At 34.4% G+C, this 26769-nt stretch overlaps 1 protein-coding gene across 6 annotated transcripts in view; it reads left to right on the top strand.

Moving 5' to 3' along the window:
• The first annotated feature begins 242 nt into the window (after positions 1-242).
• Positions 243-26769, top strand: part of uex (metal transporter uex) — a 275296-nt gene continuing 248769 nt past the window's right edge. For all 6 annotated transcript variants that reach the window (XM_075365555.1, XM_075365556.1, XM_075365559.1 and 3 more), the window contains exon 1: positions 243-794. In XM_075365555.1, the coding sequence (XP_075221670.1) occupies positions 250-794 (545 nt within the window). In that variant the 5' untranslated portion in view covers positions 243-249. The remainder of the gene's footprint in view (positions 795-26769) is intronic.

Genomic DNA, 26769 nt, shown 5'->3' with positions numbered 1-26769 from the left:
AATTAATTTGTCACATCAGTACAAGTACATTTAATTATTATTCACGTACTAAAAAAAAAAGAAACGATAACTGGAGCAAAATTATATCACCTCATACGGTTTTATTTTATCTGCAGTATTGATTTAGTGGGGATAGAAGTTTAGTTGTACAGTGCTGCTTTCAGCAATAATACGGTGACATCTGCAGTATAAATAGGTTTACAGCCGGTAGAGTTCTCCGATATAGCCCGCCGTCTGTTTTTAATAAACATGGCGCGGGACGTGGTCTCTGTATCTATTTACATTACTTATTTTTTAACGATTTTATACGTTTCTAAAGCAAAAGTTCTGTCCGAATTAGTGCCAATAGTTAAGTCAATAAGTGTAATTAATGAGACTAGTGTTACTAACCAAAGCAGCGAAATGTTTTCTAAAATAATCGTAGAAATGCGCGGATACAATTTTTACAGTGGGATGAAGGTTAGGGCAACAACAAATCCTGAATACGGAGAGTGTTCTGAAAGTATAAGTGACAGTGATAGTGAACATGATTTTAGTGAATTGTGGTCGAATTCGACTTTATCATTAATGGCCTTATATATAAAATTAAAGCCAGGGATTAATAATCAAAATTTCTACGTTTGTGTAAGATCGGTCGAAAGGACTACTACTACTGGTGATCAGTCCACGTTTATAAGTACGTTTCCTAGTGAAGTAATAAAATGGGTGCACCAGGGTAAAAATGTTGTGTTTCGGACCGCCAGTGAATATGTATTTAAGTCTTTAATTGAGGGTGTTAATCCGTCTGAACAAATGTAAGTAAAATGAAAGAGCCTTAGGTGTAATTACAAAATAAGAGTACTTTATTTTATAATCGGTTACGATTTTGGCATTTTTCATAAAATATTTTAGAATTATCACTACTAGATTAATACTTTCCCTAAATCTGCGTATATACTTATATTAGTAAGAGTTTTATTAATTTTTTTACCTATTAAATGCTTTTTACTTCGTGCTTTGATGTATTTACTCGGATTCCGTGATAAAATTTGACGGCCCCAATATATTGTGTTTGTGTTAATGGTAATTCATTTAACTTCTTTCTTTTAAACCTAATTAATATCTCTGCATTGAGAAAATCCTTGTAATGAGATTAGCTTTCAGACTTTTTGTATCGATGCAATACATTTTTAATTCTTTTGGGTATGAACCTATTTATAACTATTTTATTAGTCGAAAATAAATTATCGATTGGGTTAACATATTTTTAAGAGTGGTCTTTTATAGGTCAACATATATTTCTAAGAATATCTAACTGTTCTAAATTCTATGAAAATAATCAATTAAAATTCACGTGGTAGTTTTGGAGTCCATTTCTGACAGTTTTAAGCATCCTTTGAGTTTATAAATTTATACTTGTTCTACCCTCCAAAACGGTTTTTTTTTATCTTGTTCAAATATTCAGGATTTGTTATATGCCACTGTTGTAGAAATCATTTTTAAGAAGTATTAAATCCCATACTAAGAGTTCTGTTAAAGGTGATTGGTTTGAGTCGGCTTTTTGGTTTTGATTTAGTATAGAGATTTGTGATCTGCGTAGCTACTTCAATTTGTATGTCTGGTTGCTTCTTGATTTGTTGTGACTCACTACACCAGATTTTTGTTGTGTATTTTCCTGTCCACATGTCAGCTTAGTCCCACACATCATCCTGGGCAATTCAGATTGTCATCTACATATATCATTAAATTGTGTTTATGGTAAACAGAAAGACCTTAATCTATTTTTTTTTTTTTTAAATTGATACCTAATTTTTATACTTGAGTATTGCATTTTTGATAATAATTAAAGGTTTTTATTAAAATACATCTTTTATTTGTGGGTTATTTCCACAGGAGTGAGATTAATTTCCCATTAAATTGTCTCTAACATGCTTGATTACAGTTACTTATATAATATGAATCTTGTATCGGATGTAAAATGCCAATCCTGACAAGTTTTTAAACCCGTAAATTAAAGATGAAAGGTAGAGACATTATCAATCTGCAGTGGAGAAAATAATGTAAAAAGATTTTATTTCTATGAATTAAATGTTCCAAAATATAAATAAATAGTAATCAATCTATTAGTTACTATTATGTTAATTTAGGGTAGATTTTATTATGACTGAACTTGTGCTCTGTGATTATACTGCACCGAAAGACAGACACTTGTCATATTCATGTTGGTGGTATATCAGGGAATAGCCTTGGTCTTCATATGAATCACTTTTTGATATTATTTGATGAATATAAGGAATTTGTTTATTCTGATAAACAGATTGCTACTACTACTTACTACAGCTTGAAACTGTCGCTAATCTCATTTCATGAGATTTGATCCTCTTAAAAAAATGTTTGTATTTGGAACAACAAAGTTCAGAAATAAAAAGTTTAATTAGGTACTTCTTCAGTGCCTTTGTGTAATATACAATTCAGTTAAAAAAAATTACCTTAATAACTTATGTTAAAACATAAGTTATTAAAACATTCCATAAATAATACTAATGATGTGTTCTGACTTAAAAAAGTTTTCTTGTAGTAGAATTTGGTTTTAAATGTAACTTTACCTGGAGTATTTTTACAATCTATTACGAGAGTTACTAAATTAATGTTTTCTTCTATTCTTCAAGTCACTTGATTGCCGATGCAATTGCATCAAATATTTCTAGGTTTGAATAAACAATGGTAGCTTTGTTATTGTGTTCATCTTCATCACGACATTTTTGTCCTTGTTTTTTTTTTAGTTACATTATACATTATTTCTTTGTTGGTTGTTATTTGATTCGGTTCATATTCCACCTGCTATACCATAAGCATATATGTTAAATCTGTTTCATCACCTGCGGTCTTTAATCTATTAAAATAGTTAATCTTTGTTAACAAACCTTAAATCTGTAATTACTTTCTATTTGCTTATTTTATTTAATAGTCGGCAAAGGTTTTAAGCAGCAGTTTTAGAACTGCATATTTTTATATTTAAAATTTTAATTAATTTTGTAATAATATTAAAATTGTAATAAAAACTGTTTTAAAAGATGGAACTTTTCATGAGAATGTTAGGAGATATAATTTACTTGCAGCGTATTAGAATTCACATTATATCGGTGAGCATTGTATAAATAAATATTACTCGTACCATTTTATGAGTCATATTAATTGGATTAACAAATTTTTTAATTAGCAGTATATTGGTGCCGGTTAAGTCGATTAATAAGGAAAACAGTATATTGTGTTCAGTATTATTTTTCTAATATTGTGTCAGTATTTTAGTTTATGTTCTTTAATGCATTTCATCTAGTCGGTAAGGTCTTTTATAATTAATCTGTTAAAAAAATGGCCATAAAACTAATGTTTTAGGATTGGTGCATTGTTTTTCATTGAAGTATAAATAAACTGAAGTTTGTTTTATAGCGATTGTGGTGTATTAGTTTTTTAGTGTATTAGCTACATTTTTTATTGTTTTTACCTTTTCGCTGTATCTTAAAATTATGTATGAGTGTTTCCTTTGATGTTTTGAGAATATCGGTTCATTAGGTATGTTTAAAAAGATTTCTTAATTTTATCCTTTAAATTCTTTTACGTTGTATGATATTCTTTGGGGTAGTATTGTATTAATTGATATTTTGAAAGAAAATAATTTTCACTGTTTTTCCTCGGATGTACAAGTGTATTTAATAGATTGAATGTCATGGATACCGTATTTGGTACTTATGCAATTTATCCAGAAGGCAGAGTACCGCATTTGGTACTCAGCTTTTTAAATAATAACGGTTATGTTTCTTCTGTTAGAACACATGGTTTACACAATTATACTGGATTAAATAGTGATGTTTACTGAAAATTTTGCAGCGAAAGTTTTGTTTGTTTTACGTAGCCGACTTTACTTGTTGTTTTTGTAGTACCTTATAGGGGGTTATTTTTTTTCAAGGTCCGATCGGCCGCGAAATAAAAACCCGCGCAAAAATCGGATGAACCTTTGCGCATATGTGTTGCGCAGCGTCTCTAGTACGGCCTTCAATCACGCCGCGTCACTTCGTTTAGTTCTGAACATACAGCTAGCACGTAAACATGTCTACAACAATAGAATCTCCCGCCAAGTGTGAAATGCGTGCGGTAATTCGATTTCTTCAGGCTGAGGGGTGTAATGCGGCTGAAATTCATCGACGAATAAGTAATGTGTACGGTGGAACTTCAATGAGCGACAACAAAGTGCGATAATGGTGCAGGAACTTTAAAGCAGGCGGTCAGGGAAGCAAGCGAATGTCAACCTATGATTTCGTCGAGCCAGTGGATGAGGCGATTCGAGAAAATTGTCGGTTCACAATTTCTGTATCGAGTGATTCGTTTCCTGAAATTTCAAGGTCAGCTCTCTACACCGTTGTGAGTGACAGACTTCAGTACCTCAAACTGTATGCGAGATGGGTTCCCAAGATGCTGTCCGACCATCACAAAACAATGAGGATGGACGCCTCCCTAACGTTTCTCCAGCGCTACCACAATGAAGGAAAGATTTTTTGAACAAAATTGTCACGGGGGACGAGACACGGGTCCATTTCGAAACTGAAGAAACAAAAGAACAATCCAAACAGCGGATGCATTCTCATTCTCCCAGTAAACCGAAGAAGTTCAAGCGAACCTTCTCCAACAGAAAGCGTATGGCCGCTGTGTTCTGGTACCGGAATGGAGTTCTCTTGGTGGAATTCATGGAACGTGGCACGACCATCACTGCAGCCTCATACTGCGTGACTCATCAACGTCTACGAAGAGCAATTCAGAATAAGCGGAGAGGAATGTTGTCGTCAGGCATTGTTTTTCTCTATGACAATGCTCGGCCGCACACTGCAGCTGTAATAAAGAAGCTCCTGCAGCGTTTTCGTCGGGAAGTGTTTGATCACCCCCCATACAGCCCGGACTTTGCTCCATCCGATTTTCACCTCTTTGCTCACATGAAACGCTGGCTAGGAGGGCAACATTTTGGCACAGACATCGAGCTACAGACCGGCGTAGAAACACGGCTGAAAACACAGGCGGCTCCGTTCTATGACGAGGGTATTGGAAAGTTGGTACCACGCTACGACAAATGTCTAAATCGGAGTGGCGACTATAGAGAAATAGCGTAACTATGTAAGCATTTGTTACAAATAAAAAAGTTGTTATTTTCACTGTGGTTTTAATTTCGTGACCGGTCGGACCTTGAAAAAAAATAACCCTCGTACATTTTGCTTTTTTGTTGTTTTTTTTTAAATGTAAAAATGAGTAATGAAAGCGATAGGTTAGAATTCCCGAGTTGTTTAACATACAGTTCTTTCTAATTAAGACAGGACTTGCCTGTTTAGAAACGGCGGAAAATGTTACCCGAAAAATGTATGAAAGTAATTTTTAAATAAAGTGAAACAGTGTATATACATAGAATGTTTAAATAAGTTTTAATACTACGAGGGTAAGTCAATTATTATCCGCAATATAGTTATAAATTTTATTCCAATACAAATAGGAAACTTACATGTACATCATTTTTCAACATAGTCCCCTTGTATTTCAACGCACTTGGCCCATCGATGCACAAGCTTCCTGATACCTTCATAAAAGAAGGTTTTCGGTCGAGTTGCGAGCCAGAAATGCACCGCTTCTTTCACTGTTTCGTTTGAGATAAATCGACGGCCCCTTAATGCCTCTTTGACAGGACCAAACAAGCGGTAGTTAGAAGGGGCAAGATCAGGACTATACGGAGGATAAGCCGGTACTTCAAAGTTGAGTTTCTGGAGCGTCTCAGCAATGCGGGCAGCAGTATGTGGACGGGCATTGTCGTGCGACAACACAACACCTTTCGACAGCAGTCCTCGGCGTTTGCTTCGAATTGCAGGTTTCAGCTTGGCAGTAAGCGTCTCACTGTAACGCACACTGTTTATTGTCGTGCCCCTTTCCTCATAATGTTCCAGTACTGGGCCTTGTGAGTCCCAAAAAACCGTAAGCATCAGTTTTCCTGCGGATGGTTGGTTTTGCAGGGCGAATTTGGATGTTTCCATTCCATACTCTGTCGTTTACTCTCCGGCTCGTAACGATGGATCCGTGTTTCGTCACCGGTGATGATTCTGTCTAAGAAGATTCGTTACCGTAGCGATCCAAATGTTTTTTGGCAGATGTCCAAGCGCGTTTGTTTATGCGACTGTATGAGTCGTTTTGGGAACCATCTTGCACAGACTATATGAAACTCAAGTCTGTTGTGGATGATTTCAGTGTCAGAACCGTGACTAATTTGCAGACGATGTGCCACTTCATCGATAGTTAGTCGTCTGTCTAAGAAAACCATGTCACGTGCACGCTCAATATTTTCCTCATTTGTGGCTCCTTCGTCGTGCGTAACACTTGTGCTACCACTTTTGAATTTTTCAATCCGTTCTTAGCCACTCCGTTGCGGCAACACACTGTACCGAAAGTCTTCGATGAATTTCGGCCCTTGATACACCTTCCGACCGCTGAACGTTGCTCTTCTTTGGTGCAAACAGAAAGCGGAGCAGCCATGGTTGACGGCAGTGCAGCGATAACGGAACTAACCTAGCACCATCAAACCTGCACAGACATAACAAAAATTAAACCACACGTGCGTCATCTACGCAACACGACAGTACTACCAACATAAAAAAAATATAACTAAATTGCGGATAATAATCGACTTACCCTCGTAATATATAATATTTCAATATTGTTGTAAATAAAATAAAGTATCAATAATAAATGAAAGATCGTAAAAAAAAAAAAATAAATAAATCCTAAAGAATGGAAACTGTAAAAATCTGATTTAGTATATTTTGTAAGTTCAAAAATTACGTTATGTAAATTGTAAAAAATACATTACAACCAATGGGCAGCTGAAAAATGAGTGTTATTCGTTAATAAAAAATTGAGAAAAACTTTTTATATATTGCGTAAAAATAATTATAGTAACGTAAAAATACTGCCTGCAGTACCTGGAAAATAAAGGCTAAGGTTTTTAAGTGCCGTACGGTGCTCTTATTCTGGGTCGGTTGATAAGAACAATATATAGTACTCGCTTAATTCTTCCAGCGGAAAACAAGTATCATATATGGTACTCGCAGTTTTTTTTTACTCATCTTCATAGATAGTGTAGCTAATGATTCAGGATGCAGTATAGAAATAAGCATAATACAGTACAGCCCCGATATACCGCGGATTATAACCTGTCCCCCAGAAAAAATCTGAAAAAATAAAATAGGACCAAGATATGCTAGTCAACCTACCACGTATTCAATATCGGTTTAAAACCCATCATAAATCCTTTGAAATCGTCAACAATGCGCTTCTAATATTACATCTGTCAATTAGTCACGGACGATTTTAAAGCCTTGGAATTCGCAAAAACATGATTGAGTAAAAGTAAACTACGATTCTAATATAGAATAGGAGAAATTGTTACGATATACTGCACACGACTCATTTCCTATAACAGCGATAAGACCATCAATGCGCTGCCAGTGCAATTAACAGTATATAGTATGTGAATGTTATTACGTATTATGATTTATTCCGAGCTGCTTTCACTGTGTTTATCGGTATCGTTAAGTTTTATTACGTCGGTTAATTTATTAGATTTTTTTAGTGTTGGTTTTCATTCGTATTTGCCCAACATGTGGTTTAAAACGTATTCTGTAAAGGAAAAATGAAAAATTATTGAAAAGGTTAAGGCAGGTCTTTCGAAAGCCAGTTTATCCCGGGAATTCGGTGTGCCTGAAGGCACTATACGTGGTTGGGTGAAACAAGAAGATAAACCGCGTTCTTTTATCGATTTGGTAGATGAAACGGTCGAACTTGATCTCAAAAAGGTTAGACTCTGTGATGTTAATGTTGTAGACGAGTGTATGTACCTTTGGTTTTTGCAAAAACGGAGTGAAGGAGTGCCCCTATCAGACCCAATACTTCAAGCTCAGGCGCTAAATTTTCACGAACAAATTAATAATGGAGAAGATCAACGCTTCTAGCATCGCGTCGGTTAACGCGATGAAAATCCGTCGTGGCATAGGCCAAGTAAATATCGAAGGAGAATCTCGTTTAGCAGATGCGACGGCAGCCGAAAATCTTTCATAAACAATATTGCAATCGGTTATAGAAGAGAATAACTTCAGTGACGAACAGTTCGTCGTCAATCGTGATGAAACTGGTTTTTATTGTAAACTATTGCTTACAACAACATTAGATGCGAAGCGGACACCAAACATATTTGGTGTCCGCTTCGCATTTAATTTTCATATCGGATATGTCCGGTATGAAAATGAACAAAGAAAGGGTAACTTTTCTTTTACGTGCCGATAAGTGAGCAAATCATAAATTGAAGCCTTTGCTCATCGCCAGCCCACGTCGCTTCAAACACGTTAATATGAATTCGTTACCGATTATTTTTAAAAATAGTAAAAACGCTTGGTGACGTGTAATATTTGTTTAACGCGGTTTAACGAGGAATTTGTACCTCGTGTTAAAAATTATTTACGAGTTCGAAAATCGAAAGAAAAAGCCTTAGTACCTCTTGATAACTGCCGTACTCATCCGCCTACTGAGTTGCTGAAACCTAAAGGAAAGGGGAAATAATCGCAATGTTTTTACTCAAGAACAGCACGTTTTTGATCCGACCGTTAGACCGAGGAGTTATTCGGCATTTAAAGCTTAGAACCGACAAGAGCTACTGACCGCTATCGTCAACGCTGAATTACAAGTAACGGAATTTCTTAAAACTGTGTCGTTAAAAAGTGTTGTATACAGCGCTAGAACAGCATGGAGTAACGTAAATTCTTTTACGATTAAAAATTGTTGGTCGGTATTGTTACAGAGTAATACAGAAGACATTGAAACGGCAAACGTTCGTATTTTTACTGACGAACACGCACTGGAATTGTCAAATTCAACCGGCCAAGAATTGTCTGCAAGCGTACGGCACCAAAACACAACACCAATTACAGTAAAAAATTACAAACATTTAACAAATTAATATAAGCTACTGCTTCTGGAGTCGCCATCAGGAAATCTTCATAACCTGTCCTAGGGCAAACTTTTTTGATGCGTTTAACAGTTTGATTTTCACCACGCTCACAAAGGGTGGTTGGTGTTTTACCCCATTTGTACAGGAAATAGGCGCACCTACCGTGCTGAGTTCGTATTCTGTTTAGCGTTGACCGAGGCAAGTCAAAACCCGGCGGCTTTTGAGTAATACATTGGATTTGGTTATTCTGCTTTGCGTTCCGTTCTCGACGCCAGGCGTCAGTTAGGTTAAATCCGTCCTCTGCGGCAGCAATTGCTGTTTTGACAGGTGGCTTTCTAGATCGAAGGCGACCGTGATTGGCATCTTCAACGTCCTCATGTATCGGCGATCTCAATGAGCGGGTTCAAGAAGACAAACCTGTTGCCCATTAGATGACCGACGAAGAAATTGTTAACTCGGTTCTAAAACTTAAGGATAATTTGTCGAAGAAAGAAGGGGAAGGTGTTGCAATAAAAGACGTTCTGGAAAATATAAATAGTGTAATAGCAGGGATGGAATAACAAAGTGATAGTGATGATCGTCATTTAATGCGTTTCCAAAGTATAAAGTCATATATTATAAAGAAGAAACAAAAAACAATAACTTCTTATTTAAAAAAGAATACTTTACATTCGAAGAAAAAATATCATATCTTCCGCAGTTAACTTGTTTCTATGTAAGTACACATTATACTATATTGGCTTTTTCTATTAAACCATTATCGCTTGAATTTTTGCCTATTTTATTTTATTGATCCCTTTGCGATTTAAAATTTACTTCTCGCAATAATGCGGATAGTCTATAACGCGGGTGACACGTTAGTCCCCCGATAACCGCGTTATAGCGGGGATACACTGTAATGTATTTTACCTTGACAAACATTCCGTTGCTCAGGGGGCGGAAACCAAAATGTGTTGCGGCGATCAACACGTTTATAATTTATCAGAAAGATATATATCGTTTTCCTAAATATACTGCTAAATTGATTTAACCTTGATAAATGAGTAAACCGATACTAACATGCGGTGATTTTTGACTTTAAAATCGATTGTTTTATTACTTATCGTTATGTTTTACGTGTAAAATACGAGTGTTCATGAGATAATAGCATTCTATAATTGTTTTAGATGTGTACTCGGCTGCTAAAGCTATATTTGACGAATTTTCTTTCTTTATTTAAAAGCGGTTTTGGATAATTATCTATAATAATGGTATTTTAGTTATCTTCTATAATATATTTTATCTGTTATTTACATTGTGTCACTATTTATCTATTCAGTAGCTCTGCTCTTTAGTTCGATCGGCCTTCATTGATAATTTCTTATCGTCATTGTTATTTTCAAACGTTCAGTAATCGTAATTGTAATTTTATTGTGATTTTTTACGGCGAGTAATTAATATGATTTTGATAAAATAATTATTATTAACTAAAAGTTTTATTTAGAATTAATTTGTTCAATTTTAAAGATCGGATTTAATTAATAGATTGTAGATATTTTATTAGTTCAAATGTAGATTAGCGATTCTACTTTTTTAACGGTTTGTTTGCACAGTCGATTAACGAGAGGTATCTCTGAAGTAAAGACCGTTTCGTTGTAAAAAAAAATTATTCTGAAAACTTTATAAGCGGTTTTTATTACTCTTAAACTACATACCTTATATTACTTCTCTATATAATCGCCGCACGAATTATGACATTTATCGTAGCGATACACCAGCTAAAATATACCGTTGTCGTATTCTTCTGCCGCCAGTCCATTTAGCCACTGATTTACAGCATTTTTAAGTTCACGGTCACCTGAGAATCGCTTACCGCTAAAAAATTTTTTCAATTTCCCAAACAAATGGTAATCAGAAGGAGCTAAGTCCGGACTATATGGTGGGCGATCGTAAATTTTCCTTCCAAATATTTTCAGTAAATCACGTGTCGAACCCGCAACATGTGGACGTGCATTATCGTGCAGCAGGACGACGCCGAAGTTCAGTCGCCCACGTCGCCGATTTTGAATGGCGCGCTGTAACTTACGTAGAGTTTTCCAGTAGGCTTCTGCATTTATACTCGTTCCACGTGGCATGAAATCGATCAGCAGTATGCCATACTGATCTCAAAAGACTGTGGTCATCAGTTTTCGTCCAAATGGCTGCGGTTTGACCTTTGTCGGTGTAGTTTGTGATCGAGTATGACGCCGTTCACTTGACTGCTGTTTTCTCTCTGGCGTATAATACGAAATCCATGTTTCATCGCCGGTAACGATTGTAGTAAGAAAATCGTCACCTTTTTCTGTGTAGCGCATCAAAAATTCCAAAGCAGATCCCATTCGGATTTTTTTGTGACGTTCCGTTTAGACGTGCGGCATCCAACGTGCACAAACCTTTCTGAGGGCTAAAAGGACGTAAATAGTGCGACCGATAACAACTCTTGAAACATCAGGAAAAAGAAGGGCCAGAGCGACGATCTTTTCTGATTTCATCATCGATGCGTTTCAACAAGTCCTCGGTGATTATCGAGAGCCTCCCCAAATGTTTTTCATCGTGCTCATTAATTCTGTTATTTCTAAACCTTTCACACCGTTTTCGGATGTTTCTTTCATTCATTACATTATCACCGTATACGGCAACCGACTGCTTATGAATTTCAACCGGCTTAAGTGTTTGATGGTTTAAAAAACGTATGATCCCGCGTATTTCACAGTCGGCGGCAATATCGATTTTCTTATACATTTTATAACGTAATAACTCGGTAATATCAAAGGTACTACAACGCGACAACTTACAGACAACAATGCAGTGTGTCCATTAGTAACGTGGTCATGAACGACACAGGTTTGCTAACTTTAAGGAGAAAAATTTCCTAGCGGTCTTTACTTTGAGGATAACCCTCGTAGATTTTAAAAGTTGACTTAACTCGTGAAGTAGATATAAAAAATCTTTACCGGCGAGGAAGGGACCGCTCGCTCCCTTGGTCAAAAGTTTCAAAAATATTTCCTACAAAAGTTGCACGCATTAACTTTTATTTTTACGCTATGATAAAAGTCATAATTTTTATATCTCTAGGTCGATTTAAACAAAGAGCTACTTTGTTTGTAGTTCTCTATTAATGTATTTCTTTCATTGCAGTACGCCTGAAAATACATTCAAACCTTTGGTCTTTTTTGTCTCGATAAAAGTTATCATTTTTTTTTTTAAGTTTTCATGAGAGTTTATTAATGTATTAAATGAGAATTTTTATACGTGGTGAAATTGAAATAATGCTAGTAGTATTTCGTAACTGTAAAACGCTGTGTATTTCATAATTTTTTCTTTTGTTTTTGAAAAACGTTTTTGTAATTAAATTCAGGCACAAGTAATTTTTAAACGTAATAGTAATTATTCTTTATTATACTATTTTTATTGGCCAATTTAAAATATTATTTTCTTAAAAATGCTAAATATATTTTATAATTTTATCGTAATTTGTTTTATAAAGTTTGTTATTACTTAACGTAGATCGTCGTGATATTTTTAATTTTTATGTTTGTTTAATTATTATGCACGACAATAAAATTTGTAAAAGGCTTGATATATGGGTCTGTCCGTTTAAGTGAGCCAAAGGTGGATTCTTGACCAATTCAAAAAAAATTTAAACTTAACAACTTGTTTCCTACATGTTTCAGGACGTTAAAACTATTTTTTATTTAAACAGTTTACCTGTGGCGGCCATTTTTGTTACGGTACTCATACCTGTTTTTGTGATTGTAAGGATTTACGGAAAAAAATCATAACTAAAAACTTATTGATCCTGGAAGGATGAAACAAAAAAACTTGTTCATATTTTCTCAAGATAAAAGATTGGTCCAGTGCTTAATTTACCTCTTTTCTTTCTATGAGAAAATTACCAATAAAGTTGAACATCAAAAACGGTGAAATTTCACTTTTGCCAATTTTTTTCAAGAGGCAGGGATGGCATACACAATTTGAATTATTTTTTTATTTTTTTGTCTTCAGTCATTTGACTGGTTTGATGCAGCTCTCCAAGATTCGATGCGTTTCAACAAGTCCTCGGTGATTATCGAGAGCCTCCCCAAATGTTTTTCATCGTGCTCATTAATTCTGTTATTTCTAAACCTTTCGCACCGTTTTCGGATGTTTCTTTCATTCATTACATTATCACCGTATACGGCAACCGACTGCTTATGAATTTCAACCGGCTTAAGTGTTTGATGGTTTAAAAAACGTATGACCCCGCGTATTATCGGTAATATCGATTTTCTTATACATTTTATAACGTAATAACTCGGTAATATCAAAGGTACTACAACGCGACAACTTACAGACAACAATGCAGTGTGTCCATTAGTAACGTGGTCATGAACGACACAGGTTTGCTAACTTTAAGGAGAAAAATTTCCTAGCGGTCTTTACTTTGAGGATAACCCTCGTAGATTTTAAAAGTTGACTTAACTCGTGAAGTAGATATAAAAAATCTTTACCGGCGAGGAAGGGACCGCTCCCTTGGTCAAAAGTTTCAAAAATATTTCCTACAAAAGTTGCACGCATTAACTTTTATTTTTACGCTATGATAAAAGTCATAATTTTTATATCTCTAGGTCGATTTAAACAAAGAGCTACTTTGTTTGTAGTTCACTATTAATGTATTTCATTCATTGCAGTACGCCTGAAAATACATTCAAACCTTTGGTCTTTTTTGTCTCGATAAAAGTTATCATTTTTTTTTAAAGATTTCATGAGAGTTTATTAATGTATTAAATGGGAATTTTTATACGTGGTGAAATTGAAATAATGCTAGTACTATTTCGTAACTGTAAAACGCTGTGTATTTCATAATTTTTTTTTGTTTTTGAAAAACGTTTTTGTAATTAAATTCAGGCACAAGTAATTTTTAAACGTAATAGTAATTATTCTTTATTATACTATTTTTATTGGCCAATTTAAAATATTATTTTCTTAAAAATGCTAAATATATTTTATAATTTTATCGTAATTTGTTTTATAAAGTTTGTTATTACTTAACGTAGATCGTCGTGATATTTTTAATTTTTATGTTTGTTTAATTATTATGCACGACAATAAAATTTGTAAAAGGCTTGATATATGGGTCTGTCCGTTTAAGTGAGCCAAAGGTGGATTCTTGACCAATTCAAAAAAAATTTAAACTTAACAACTTGTTTCCTACATGTTTCAGGACGTTAAAACTATTTTTTATTTAAACAGTTTACCTGTGGCGGCCATTTTTGTTACGGTACTCATACCTGTTTTTGTGATTGTAAGGATTTACGGAAAAAAATCATAACTAAAAACTTATTGATCCTGGAAGGATGAAACAAAAAAACTTGTTCATATTTTCTCGAGATAAAAGATTGGTCCAGTGCTTAATTTACCTCTTTTCTTTCTATGAGAAAATTACCAATAAAGTTGAACATCAAAAACGGTGAAATTTCACTTTTGCCAATTTTTTTCAAGAGGCAGGGATGGCATACACAATTTGAATTATTTTTTTATTTTTTATTTTTTTGTCTTCAGTCATTTGACTGGTTTGATGCAGCTCTCCAAGATTCCCTATCTAGTGCTAGTCGTTTCATTTCAGTATACCCTCTACATCCTACATCCCTAACAATTTGTTTTACATATTCCAAACGTGGCCTGCCTATACAATTTTTCCCTTCTACCTGTCCTTCCAAAATTAAAGCGACTATTCCAGGATGCCTTAGTATGTGACCTATAAGTCTGTCTCTTCTTTTAACTATATTTTTCCAAATGCTTCTTTCTTCATCTATTTTCCGCAATACCTCCTCATTTGTCACTTTATCCACCCGTCTGATTTTTAACATTCTCCTATAGCACCGCATTTCAAAAGCTTCCAATCATTTCTTCTCAGATACTCCGATCGTCCAAGTTTCACTTCCATATAAAGCGACACTCCAAACGTACACTTTTAAAAATCTTTTCCTGACATTTAAATTAATTTTTGATGTAAACAAATTATATTTCTTACTGAAGGCTCGTTTAGCTTGTGCTATTCGGCATTTTATATCGCTCCTGCTTCGTCCATCTTTAGTAATTCTACTTCCCAAATAACAAAATTCTTCTACCTCCGTAATCTTTTCTCCTCCTATTTTCACATTCAGCGGTCCATCTTTGTTATTTCTACTACATTTCATTACTTTTGTTTTGTTCTCGTTTATTTTCACGCGATAGTTCTTGCGTAGGACTTCATCTATGCCGTTCATTGTTTCTTCTAAATCCTTTTTATTCTCGGCTAGAATTATTTTTTTGTACGTAGGTGTATGTCAGTAATCTTATCATAAATAATAATATTAATGGTGATATACGTACCCCTAAATCTTTATGAATTTTTGGAAATAATTTTTTTTTAACTTAAAATTTTCGCTTCAAATATCCGATGGAGCTGGTGATAAAAATTTCAAATTTGCACAACTTGCAGGGTTTTGTAGATATTTATGACAAATAAAAAAGTTATAACCTCTCAAAAATCGTGAAAAACCTGCTAAAAGCGATACCATTTTGACTCGCTAAATAAGTTCTCCAAGGTGATTTCTCGTCTTCTTTGCGCTTAACATTATTTAATATTTAGCCCCTATGTTATTGAAGTTGACGTTTTCAATATTTTTAAATTATTAATGGTAGGTCTTAATTTAACGATAACTTAACCGATACCAGTAACCTAATACAATTTTGATTCAAAAATGCTTGTAAAACTTACCCAAACTGAGATTTCAATGAGTAGCTTACAGATTTTTTCAAGAATTCATTTTTATTTTTGTAAACATTATCGAAGAAAAAATAAATCGTAGCAAAATTTTAATTGTTCTTCGATGAAATAGCCTGTTTATGTAGCAAAGAAAGTTTATTATTTAGTGCGGTTTTAGTTATGATTTTTCCGTAAATCCATACAATCAGAAAAATAGATATGCATACCGTAACAAAAGTGAGTCACTTCAAATAGATCGACACATATGCTGACAGAACCGTTTAATGTTCATTAAACGAGCTGTTAGTTCATTCGCGGAGACTGTAGAACTTAAGTCGTGCTGGAAAATTCTGAATGTATTTCTTTTATGAATTGTAGTTCTTTCCTTGACACCGTATGAAAAATAAGGTTTATAATTGTGAGAAATCGTGTAAAAATCTCCCCTAATATTTTAAGCCGATCGAATACATTCAGTAAATGCAATAAGACAAAATCGTTTCTGCTTGTAAATAAGTTGCATTATAGTGTTAGTATTTCGACATTCTGAATAAAAAATTAATAGTTAAAAGAAATCGATCGTGTTTTATAGAATGTTTACCTTTAAATATATATATATTTTTTAATTGATAGGCGCATAAAAATAGTATTTTTTTCCCGTGCACCTTGTGTAGAACTCTCTCCCTCACTCCCTCTTTCCGCCTCATCCTCCTTAATTCTTGCACTCCCCTGCCCTCTCTCTTTCTGAATCCTTTTCGAAAGAAGGATTATATCAAAGAAACAGATTTTGTTCCTACAGGCAGCCGTTCTTGTATTTTCAGGCCTATCCAAACTTTAAATGTAATAAAACTAAAAGATGTAAAATTAAACAAATAGAAAATATAAAACTGCACTTTCAGTCCTTTAAATTTTGGCTTCCTGATGTTAGCGCCAAATTAAAAAGCTTTCTAAACGTCATATCAATCGATCGCACAGTATTTATTACGTAAAATATTTGATTTATATTTACTTAATTTTTGTATCGGTCGTTGGTTTTCCGTAGCGTACAGGAATTCTCTGTGTTAATACGCTACGATTGTGCTTTGCGGTGTAGTTGTAGGGTATTTTCCTTTTATCCAAAAGTTTTTGGATCCGAATTCCCGGTCGGGCATTTTCTCATACGCTACAAAATTTTTTTTTATCTGATTATCAAACAAAAGTTTTTTAAGCTTTTTAAGGAAGGGAAAAAATTATATCGGGGTTTATAAGTCCGTATAAAAAGTAAAACTGAAAACACCACTAAAAAATAAACGAACACCACCATTTTTTTTTTAATACATTGTTTAATGAAAATAAGTAAAGTTAGGATTTAAGTTACGTGTGCCGGTGACTGTGTATGATAGTTTCCAGTAATTATATCCTTTAGCTCGTTTCGAGCTTCATATTTTATTTCCAACATTTCCTCGGTCGCTAAATAAATGAATATATGTCAATAATTTGTCATTTATTTCAAATATTTAAATATGATCGGAAGATGTTCAGCTTTGTATGTAATTTACTAAAAAAAAAAAAAAAAAAAAAAAAAAAAAACGGCAACGAATGCTTAGTAAGTCCTTTTTCGTGCGTCGAAGTATTGTGCTGAATTACGGTGGAACCCTCAGTATCCGAATCGACTTTTGCAAGGGCGAATCCGGGTAATTGGAAAATTAAAAAGGTTTATCGTACTAATTGGACGTATCGTTCTAATATTTAACGGCTATCGCGTTAAATAAAAAGGTGAAATTGTAAAAAAAAATAAACGGTTTCGATTAAAATTAAGGACGTACGTAAAAAGAATACGTATTTACTCGGAACTTAAATCGTATTAAAAAACAGATACGGTAATAAGTTTAAAAAAATCTGTAATAAAAGAATCAGAATTTACTTCCCTACGTAAGTTGCTGCGTGTAATAAAAAATATCATTTTTTAAAAATTACAAAAAAATCGAAATAATTGCAATACATTCAGTAGAATAAAAGTTAAAAACGGACGATAATCAAAACGCCTTTAAAAAACAAATCTGTTTTAAAAAAATACTGTAATCTATACTTACTTTAATGTTGATACGAGTAGAAAATTGTTTTATATAAAGAATCTGTAGAACCGCTTTTTTTTGTTTTTAACGGTAAACAAATATTCATGAGCTTTTTCGTGTAACGGTCCTGGATGCAAGTCGTTACATCGTAGTTCATCCTCGACCGTTTAATGCGTTTCCAACTATTTTTTTCAGAAGTTAATCTTGTAATAGTTTAAAGTAATCTAAATTTACTTCTATTTTGTGATATTTTATTCGCGAAAAAGCGATTAAAATACCCGATAAAAACAAAGATCGATAAAATTACATTTCTTGTTGAAGTAAAGCTTTGAGTGTTGAGTGATATTTTAGAATTTTTTCAATAATATGTTTTTTTTTTAATCGCCTAGTGCGGATATAAGCGATCCGGAAAAACGGAATTTGTATAATCGGATATAAGCGATCCGGAAAAACGGAATTTGTATAATCGGCGTCCCACTGTACACGAAATAGGCTACGCTAAATTTGATACGGATGGATATTATTTTTTTTTTTTTTTAAGAGTTAAGTGATTTTGTTTTAACTAACACGTTGGTAAATGTAAACGAAATCTTATTATAATTGAAACGACAATTATATCGATCTGAATAACATTCTGTCGATCTCCACGGTCGAGCTGTATCCTTTCTCACCGCCCGACCTTTTTCGTTATCTTAGATCAATTCTTCCCCGCTTTCGGTCGTGCGGGTGTAAGTCTGACCCTGCTGAATCCTGTGTGCTGAAGAGCCGATGGAAACCCATCCTTGGTTTTACGCGTTACGTTTGGGCTGCTTATAGACCGTTCTATACGGTTGTACAATAAGTCTACCGGTTTTACGTCAACAACAACGGCAGTCCACCGTTCTTTCTATTTTTGCTGCATCCGATCCCAATTTTTTTTATTTTTAGGTCGACCGTTAATAATTATAAGCTCAAAGCTTCCGGTCGGTAATATAAATTACAAATTTAGTCGCATATTTATTCTTATTTAAGTATTTATTTTTTCGGGTTAAGTCGAAGCTACTCTTAAGAGTAAAGGTTCTCGGTTAAAGCTATTTTTTTAACGATAATCAACGAAGTTTGTAGAGCGTGAAAAAAATGGTGAGCCTGACTGAATTCGAACCTTGTATCTGCCGGATGAAAGGCGGAAACGCTGTACCGATGATTTTACCGATCTTGTATTCAAACTAAAAGACCACCGAGACTAGTCTTCTGTGATATCCGTAATCCTCAAGCGCAGTTCGTATTAAAACTGCGTTTTTTCGCTTCTTATAATTACGTTTCATTATAAATCGCGTTCGATGTTGAAATTCAAATCCGGTGCTGTAAGGTCAAATTAAAATGCACTTTTTTCTTCTTTTTTTATAAACGGCAATCCGGTGTTAATTTTTAATACCGATGCGATTCTGACGCTTCATTACGCTTACAACATGTAATGTTACATGTTCATCGGACGGAAGCGGACCTTTTTAACTGTAATTCAAGAGAAATGCGGTTAAGCGAAGTGTAAGAAACAAAATTATTAAATAGAAGCTAAGCGCTGTTATAAATAAATTATGTAAACTGTAATTAATGTTGCGAATAAATAGTTTTCCCCGCTTACCTCATACGGCATATTCATATTTATTATCATCAAAGTACGCTTTGTTTTGTTTTTACGAATGTTTTAATAATATACGCGGGGTTAATTTATTTGCAGCATTCTTTAACTAATTAAATTTATTAACGGCCTTTACTTGGATTATTATTAGATTACGGGTGAGAATTAAACGTCATTACGATTATCAGTATCTGTACGCTAATGTTACATCATTTATAACAGCGATTCATTTAAAAGACTTAATCGATAAAAAAAATCCCGACCGTATTACGGCCGCATTATAAAAAGTAATTATCGATTATAGAGTAAACAGGATAATCGTTTATTTGCTCGCTTTATTACTTTGGTGTTCCTCATTGAATCGTTGAACGTTCTTATAACCCGAAAGCGAAACGTCGGGTAGAATTGTGAAAAAAAAATTCGCTCGACGGAACAAACTTCTATTTTAAAGTTTTACAAATTATTACTGTGAAATTTATTTAAATCTTTTCTTTTTTTTGTAATTAACTCCGACTCTGAAATTCATCGCTAAAGTGTTTGCTTAGCTTGTAAATGGTAAAAGGTCCGAGGTTTCATTTTGAAATATGAAAAAGGTTTTAACCGATTTCGAAGAAAGGTACGACAAATTAGTCGTTTTCTTTTTTTTAATGAAAATATGTGCGATGAAAACGACGGGTTATTTACTCCCGGTATAGAGTTGCTAAGTCGCTTTAACGTATACATACCCCTTAGCGATTAAAACAGGATTTGTTTTTCTAAAAACAGCAGAAAATGTTAGCCGAAATTTGTAAAAGATAAACTTTCGGAAAAATTGGAAATTACATCGTAGATTCTTGCTTGTATATTATTTCATACGTAGAACGTTAAAATGATTTTTTAAGAATGAAAACCGTCAAAATCTGATGTAAGTATTTTGTAATTTTCTACATTACGTTATATAAGTAAATTGTAAAAATTACAACACGGCCGATGATAAAAAATGAGTGCGATTATAACATTAAAATTAATAACTTAAGCGTTAAGAAAAAGTTGAGAAACGGGTTATTTATACTCGTATGTAGTCCAAAAAAAATATTTTTGATAACGGAAGAATACCGCCTTCAGTACCTAGAAAAAAAAGTCTGGCAAAGGTCATAAGTGCTATATACGGTACCCGTACTCTGCAGCAGATGATAACGAAATACGGTACTCCCTAAATTCCTCCAGCGGGAGATTATCATAAATGGTACTCGCGGTTTTCTTTTACTCGTCTTTGTAAATAATATTGCTACTATTAAAGTACGTGTTACAGAAGTAAGACGTATTAAGGTATTTTTTGTGTAAAAGATTCTGCGGCCCCAAGGGCGGAAACCAAAAATGTGTTGTGCCAGTCAACCTGATGTATGTGTATATATTGGTAGCGCTCTCGCCTTTCATCCTGAAGCTTCTACGTTCGAATCTTAGTTATTGATGGCGTTATTTCATACGCTACAAAATGAATTTGTCATCGTTATCGTAAATAATAATAAAATTGAAAATATGCGATTACATGGAAAACTGGCTTAGGTTTTTTTTTTACAGAAATTTAAATGCGGTATTTCTCTTTTAGCGGCTCATACGCTTGATTACAGCCATTTTTTATTATTATATTCATATTACTTATATAACACGCTGTAAAAGATTGTCGATTTATTTATACGCATAGTTGTAACAAAAAAAGAAAAAAAAAGGTGTGAAAATTCAAGGTTAAAAAGCGATCGCTGTTTTCATTAATATTACTATCGTGGGATGGGCTGTAGAATCTCATTAAAAACTGTATATACAGTATAAAACAATTGAATAGCGTAATGCGCGAGCGCATTGAACGGCTTGGCGGCTGCATTCGTAATTTTGGAGTTTAGCCAAGTATCTGTTGTAGCCTGTAGATCGATTATGTACTGTGTTGTGCGAGTGTGCGCCTCATTTCTCGGATAAGAAACGATAATTTGATCGATTTTTTTTCGTATAACCTATTTCTAATGATTTATGAATATTATTTTACGGTTTATTTTTTAGCTTCGTTTAATTTGCGAGAGACTTTTATTTATTTTTTTATAATATTAGTTAGCAATTACGTAAATGCGAGGCGGAAGACTCCCATGACCCCCGGGTGCCGACGGTCGAAAATTGGACTTGAATTCACTATTGCGATAGTTTTTTACTCTTACTAATCTCGTTTGATCGCAGACAGCGTCTAATCGCTTCTCAAAGGATCGCTTCATTTAAAGATACAGGAAAAATTAAATCGATGTTGATTTTTAATTCCCGCTTAAAAGATCAGTAAATATAACGTAGTGTGATAATTTCACCGGAACTCTTAATGTAATTTCCGATATATCGATTAAGAAGTTACAAAAAATCGGTAAAAATAGCGTCTACTTTTACTTTTAATTACACCTCCAAAGATAGAAAATTTATAGGTTATTATTATTCCTATTCAAAAAGATCGATTGTACGAAAGATTTACGTACAAATTATTTCGGATAATTAACGCTTTAGTTTAATCGAATGAAACGATTTTCGTAAAAGAACCGATTGAAGAATAGATTTAAATTGTGATTTACCGGAATACTTTGACTAATTGTGCAGAAAAAAACAGAATTACGTGCTTTGTAATCTACATGTGCAATATATAAATCGATAATCGTTTGGAAAATGCTGCCGTGCACTTAATGCGTTACAGCGTATTTTCATGCACCCACCGGGTCGGTCTAGTGGTGAACGCGTCTTCCCAAATCGGCTGATTTGGAAGTCGAGAGTTTCAGCGTTCAAATCCTTGTAAAGGCGGTTATTTTTATGAGGATTTGAATAGTAGATCGTGAATATCGGTGTTGTTTGGGTTTCAATTAACCACTTATCTCAAGAACGGTCGAACTGAGATCGTACAAGACTACACTTCATTTACAATCGTACATATCATCCATTTATCCTCTGAAGTAATGCCTGAACGGTAATTCCGGAGGCTAAACAAGAAAAAGAAGCGGATTTTCATGCGGTTTATCCAGGTAAACTTCATAAATACGAAATATTATTAATGCGGGGAATTGTTTGTATCGCTTCTGCAAGCACGTTTTAATTTGATTAATTACAGGCTCTTTTCTTTCTTTGCCGTTTACGTTTAATTTTATTCAGTCGTAATTTCCAATTTTTAAGTTTGCGAGGCGAAAGTACGATTGTGTTTGTTAAGTTAATACCGGATTACGTTTAAAGTAGTAGATTTCAATAGAAAGATTGGGAAAGAGCGATTCATTTAAACAGGATACACTCAGAAAAAAAGGAAAAAGAAAATTGGCGAAGATTTTAAGAGGACTTCAAAGCAAACAACGCACTGTGGTTTTCCATCCAAGGAGACAAAAGCAAACTTTAAATAACTTTCATCGTACAATCTTCTCTTTTTACCGATCGAGTCGCTGGATGTAGATGGCTCACTTCGTTTTTTCACAAATTTATCCATTCGCGTAAGAATTTCATTGAAAAAAAGACGGTTATAGCGTTTGACCGCACACTGAAAAATCGAAACCTCAATTATTATAATTTTCAGTAAAACTATGCTTTTAAAAACTTAAATAACGACCGTACGCTCGCTTGGCATTCGCAACTAAACTGACGTTCCGCAATCCTCTGCGCCTCTTTTTTACTGCTGAGAGCACGATTTGTTCGAATGTATCATATGTATGTTCGACGGGACGCTGTCATAGCGAATATTATGCAAGCGTAGCAAATTACAAGGAGCACGTTCACATCAAGTTGGAACCTGTAAATCGATCGTGTTTTTACACTTCATACATACATGGTAGTACTCGTCGATATCAACGCAGCTAAATAACTTTAACCGACTTTCATCGGGTTGGAGTTAGCGGATCGCGAAATATTCATTTTGTATATATATATTTTTTACTTTTTGGATGTCCTGGAGCTAAAAAGAATGATAATCACTGCTGTAAATATCATAGTTTCTTTGAAGCTTAACATGTCAGGGTGCGACAGGTTTACTAGAGAAAGCGAGTAGTGGGGGGGTTTGTATACTGTAGATATAGCATACAATCGCGTACATCGACAATTCACATCACTTCAGGGTTGAAATTCGCAAATATGAAAGGGACGTTTTACCTCGCTTAGTCGGCTCTCTGTCATTCAGATACTAAGAATGAGGTCTTATATTACAAAAATTATGAAAATATAACAAATATATAATGTTATGAAAATATTAGCAAAAAAAATATAACCCCTGTCAATAATCTAAAAGCCCGTTAAACTATTATACTGTGTGAAATTATGACGGTATTACTCTGTACCCGCGTTCTAAATCCATCGAAATGCACGTTCAGCAAGAGATCCGAATATGTACGTAAACGCGACTTTATTATATTGTAGTAACTCATCTAATTAAAGTAGTAAACATTTTTATAATATACCGGCTGTCAATTTAAAACCTTTTACCCGATTACGTGACGTCAAATGTACGTACGTATTTCTCTCTTTAAAGAAAAATAGAATTGCCGAATATTTTTTTCTGATCTTAAAAGAGTTTGACATCTTTTAACGTTTCCCGCTGTAGTGTTAGATATTTCCGTAAATGAGAGAGTCTAGCCAAAATATCACCTACCTTATGTACGTTAGAATGTTGGATGAATGCCAGTAAGATAGCGCTAAAAATGTACCGTTCTTGAATATAGGCCGTACACGAACTGCTGGTTTGTTTTATAAGACTGGATAGCGTTTTAACTTGAATACAACAACAATAATTTCTTCTGTTATATCAGTATCATTTTAGTTCAGTCGTCAGCATTTTATATAATTCTCTGTCTCTCTCTCTCTCTCTCTCTCTCTCTCTCTCTCTCTCTCTCTCTCTGTGTGTATGTGTGTGTGTTAGTGTGTGCGCGCATATGAATTTCGTAGAAGTATTCTGCTACTTGTAGAAAATTATTTAAGTGAAAATAAACTACAGGATGATTCTTATATTTCTGTAGAAGAGCTAATATTGAAGATTGGAAAATGTTATCGGTAGAAATGGAAAATAGCAGAATAACAATATATCGATGAAAAGTTTAATAATTTTGCGATTACTTTTTGTAAAAGGACTTGAAAGAATTTAATAAATTCTTTTCCGTTTTTATATTTGTAGCAAAAATAATATTAACCGACTTCAAACTCGATGATACCGATTTTTGTTTCTGTTGATACTAGAGCGGTTAAAAACATTTTCAACATCCGGACCTTTCGTTTCTTTCTTTATTGTCTTTTTATAAATTTAATCGACGAATCTTTTATTAATCGAATATTTTCCATTAGGTTTGAGACTTGCGTTGTTATTAACCGCCTACAAAAAAAGATTGTACTACTTTTGCAAAATTATACACAGATTTCTTTTTTACCCGTATTTTCTAAATTGTTTGAAGAAAAAAAACGCTAAGTAGACTTTTAAATTTTCTTGAAAACGTAATAAACGTGATTAACTTAAACCGATTTTAGGAGACGCTTTTTTTCTATTCGTAGATACTTCTCAGTATGGAGAAACTGGGCTGCGTTTAATGACACAGGTTAGAAAATTCCCGTTTCTACTTTTTCTACCGTAGTTGAGCATTCGATCGGCTTTGTTTTTGTTTCTGGTGGTGAACTCATCATCGCAAAACAGCTGATTTCGAAGTCGAGAGTTCTAAGGTTCAAATCCTAGTAAAGGCAGTTAGTTTTATACGGGTTTGTATACTAGATCGTGGATACCGGTGTTCTTTGCTGGGTTTCAATTAACCACACATTTTGGGTACGGTAGACCTTCCTTTTTCCTGTTTAACTTCCGGTAATCACCGTCAGGTATTACTTTAGAGGATAAATGAGGATGCTATGTATGAGTGTAAGTGAAGTGTAGTCTTGTACGGTATCCGGTCGACCGTTTCTGAGATGCGTGGTTAATCGAAACCAAAACCGGTCGACCTGAGACTTTACAAGACTACACTTCGTTTAGATTCACACAGAACATCCTTTGAAGTAATACCAAACAGAAAAAAATTAAGAAGAGCTTGCAGCTGTCTAGTCGTACCTTATCGAAGGTGAACAGTCTCGAATTTCTTCCGAAAAAAAATCAACTTTAAGTGAATCCATAAAAAACATATAAGTTCGCTTCGGTTATTCGAAGTTATTCTGGAAGCGTCTTCGGTTCCTCGTTTTTCGTAACGTTATTCAATAACGTTCTATAAAAATATTTACGGTATAAAATCCGCCTTTTCATTTTAACGGAAAATCTTACAAAATTAGCCGGTATTTGGACAGTTGTTAACCCGCAGCTCTGCGGAAATAAAGTCAAAGTGTCCTCTATTTCGGTACAAAATTGACATTTTAGATTCCAAAAATCCGAATTAGTGCAAACAGGAATGTTGTAGTTTTTCGACACGGTTTTGCAAGGGGGTCGAGTCAGATATCTGCGGTAGGTGCTCTTGGCGGAGCCGTAGTACCGCGCTCAGCGAGTCGGTCGGAGCAGGGCTATTCTCCCCGAAATCTGTTCGGATGCGGTCAGGTGCCGACCCTTATTACATTTCTTTGCCCTCGGCACAGAGCTGATTCCGAAGACGATTAATTTCCGCATCCTCAAGAGAATATTCTGAGTGCGGGCTGTACATTTATTTACTCTTACAGTAGGTAAATTTCCTTTATCTTGGTCCGTCATTTCTTATCGGTATTTGGAAAATAATCTATCAGGATGACCTCGCATTACATCGGGTATGGTATTACCGAGTTTCGCAGTTAATAAGAGTTAATTGCGTCGCCGAAATCGACGCAATAGCGGTAAACGTCTGGTAGATCCCGTCAAGGATAGTTAGTAGTTTGCGTTCTGTATTCCCCTTATAATGGATAAATCCGTAAGAGTATTATTATTCAGAAGCTCGGCTCTAAAAACAATCAGGTTATACTGAAGACGCCAGCCACCCCCCTTTTTCTCAAAACGAGAGTCCTGAGAGTATATCCTGAGAGTATACGTAGAATAAAGAATTATTATTTAGGAAGCGTTAAGAGGTGTAAGTTAACCGATGTATTTTTAAGGGCCTACAGTTCGTAAAAATTGTTTTCAAGAAGTGTGACGCGAGTCCAGCGAATCCTTCATCTTTCAGAGATCCTTCACCTTTTGTTTCGCTTTTTATACGTATACGTACTTTGCGCGCGATCGCGTTTTGTTATTAAGGGAAGTAATTACACGATTGTTGAAGCGCATGACCTGTAATAATTAGAAAAATTTTCCTTAGACAGAAGTTGTTTGCCTATATATAGTTATTCGTTGTCATCGTGATAATATAATTGGATTCCATCGTTTGACCGTATTATATTAACGCGTGTA

The sequence above is a fragment of the Lycorma delicatula genome, chromosome 5 (assembly GCF_047948215.1).
Source record: "Lycorma delicatula isolate Av1 chromosome 5, ASM4794821v1, whole genome shotgun sequence".
Classification (NCBI taxonomy): domain Eukaryota; kingdom Metazoa; phylum Arthropoda; class Insecta; order Hemiptera; family Fulgoridae; genus Lycorma; species Lycorma delicatula.
The sequence above is the reverse complement of the archived record's forward strand: the minus strand, read 5'-3'. Positions and strand labels throughout refer to the sequence as shown.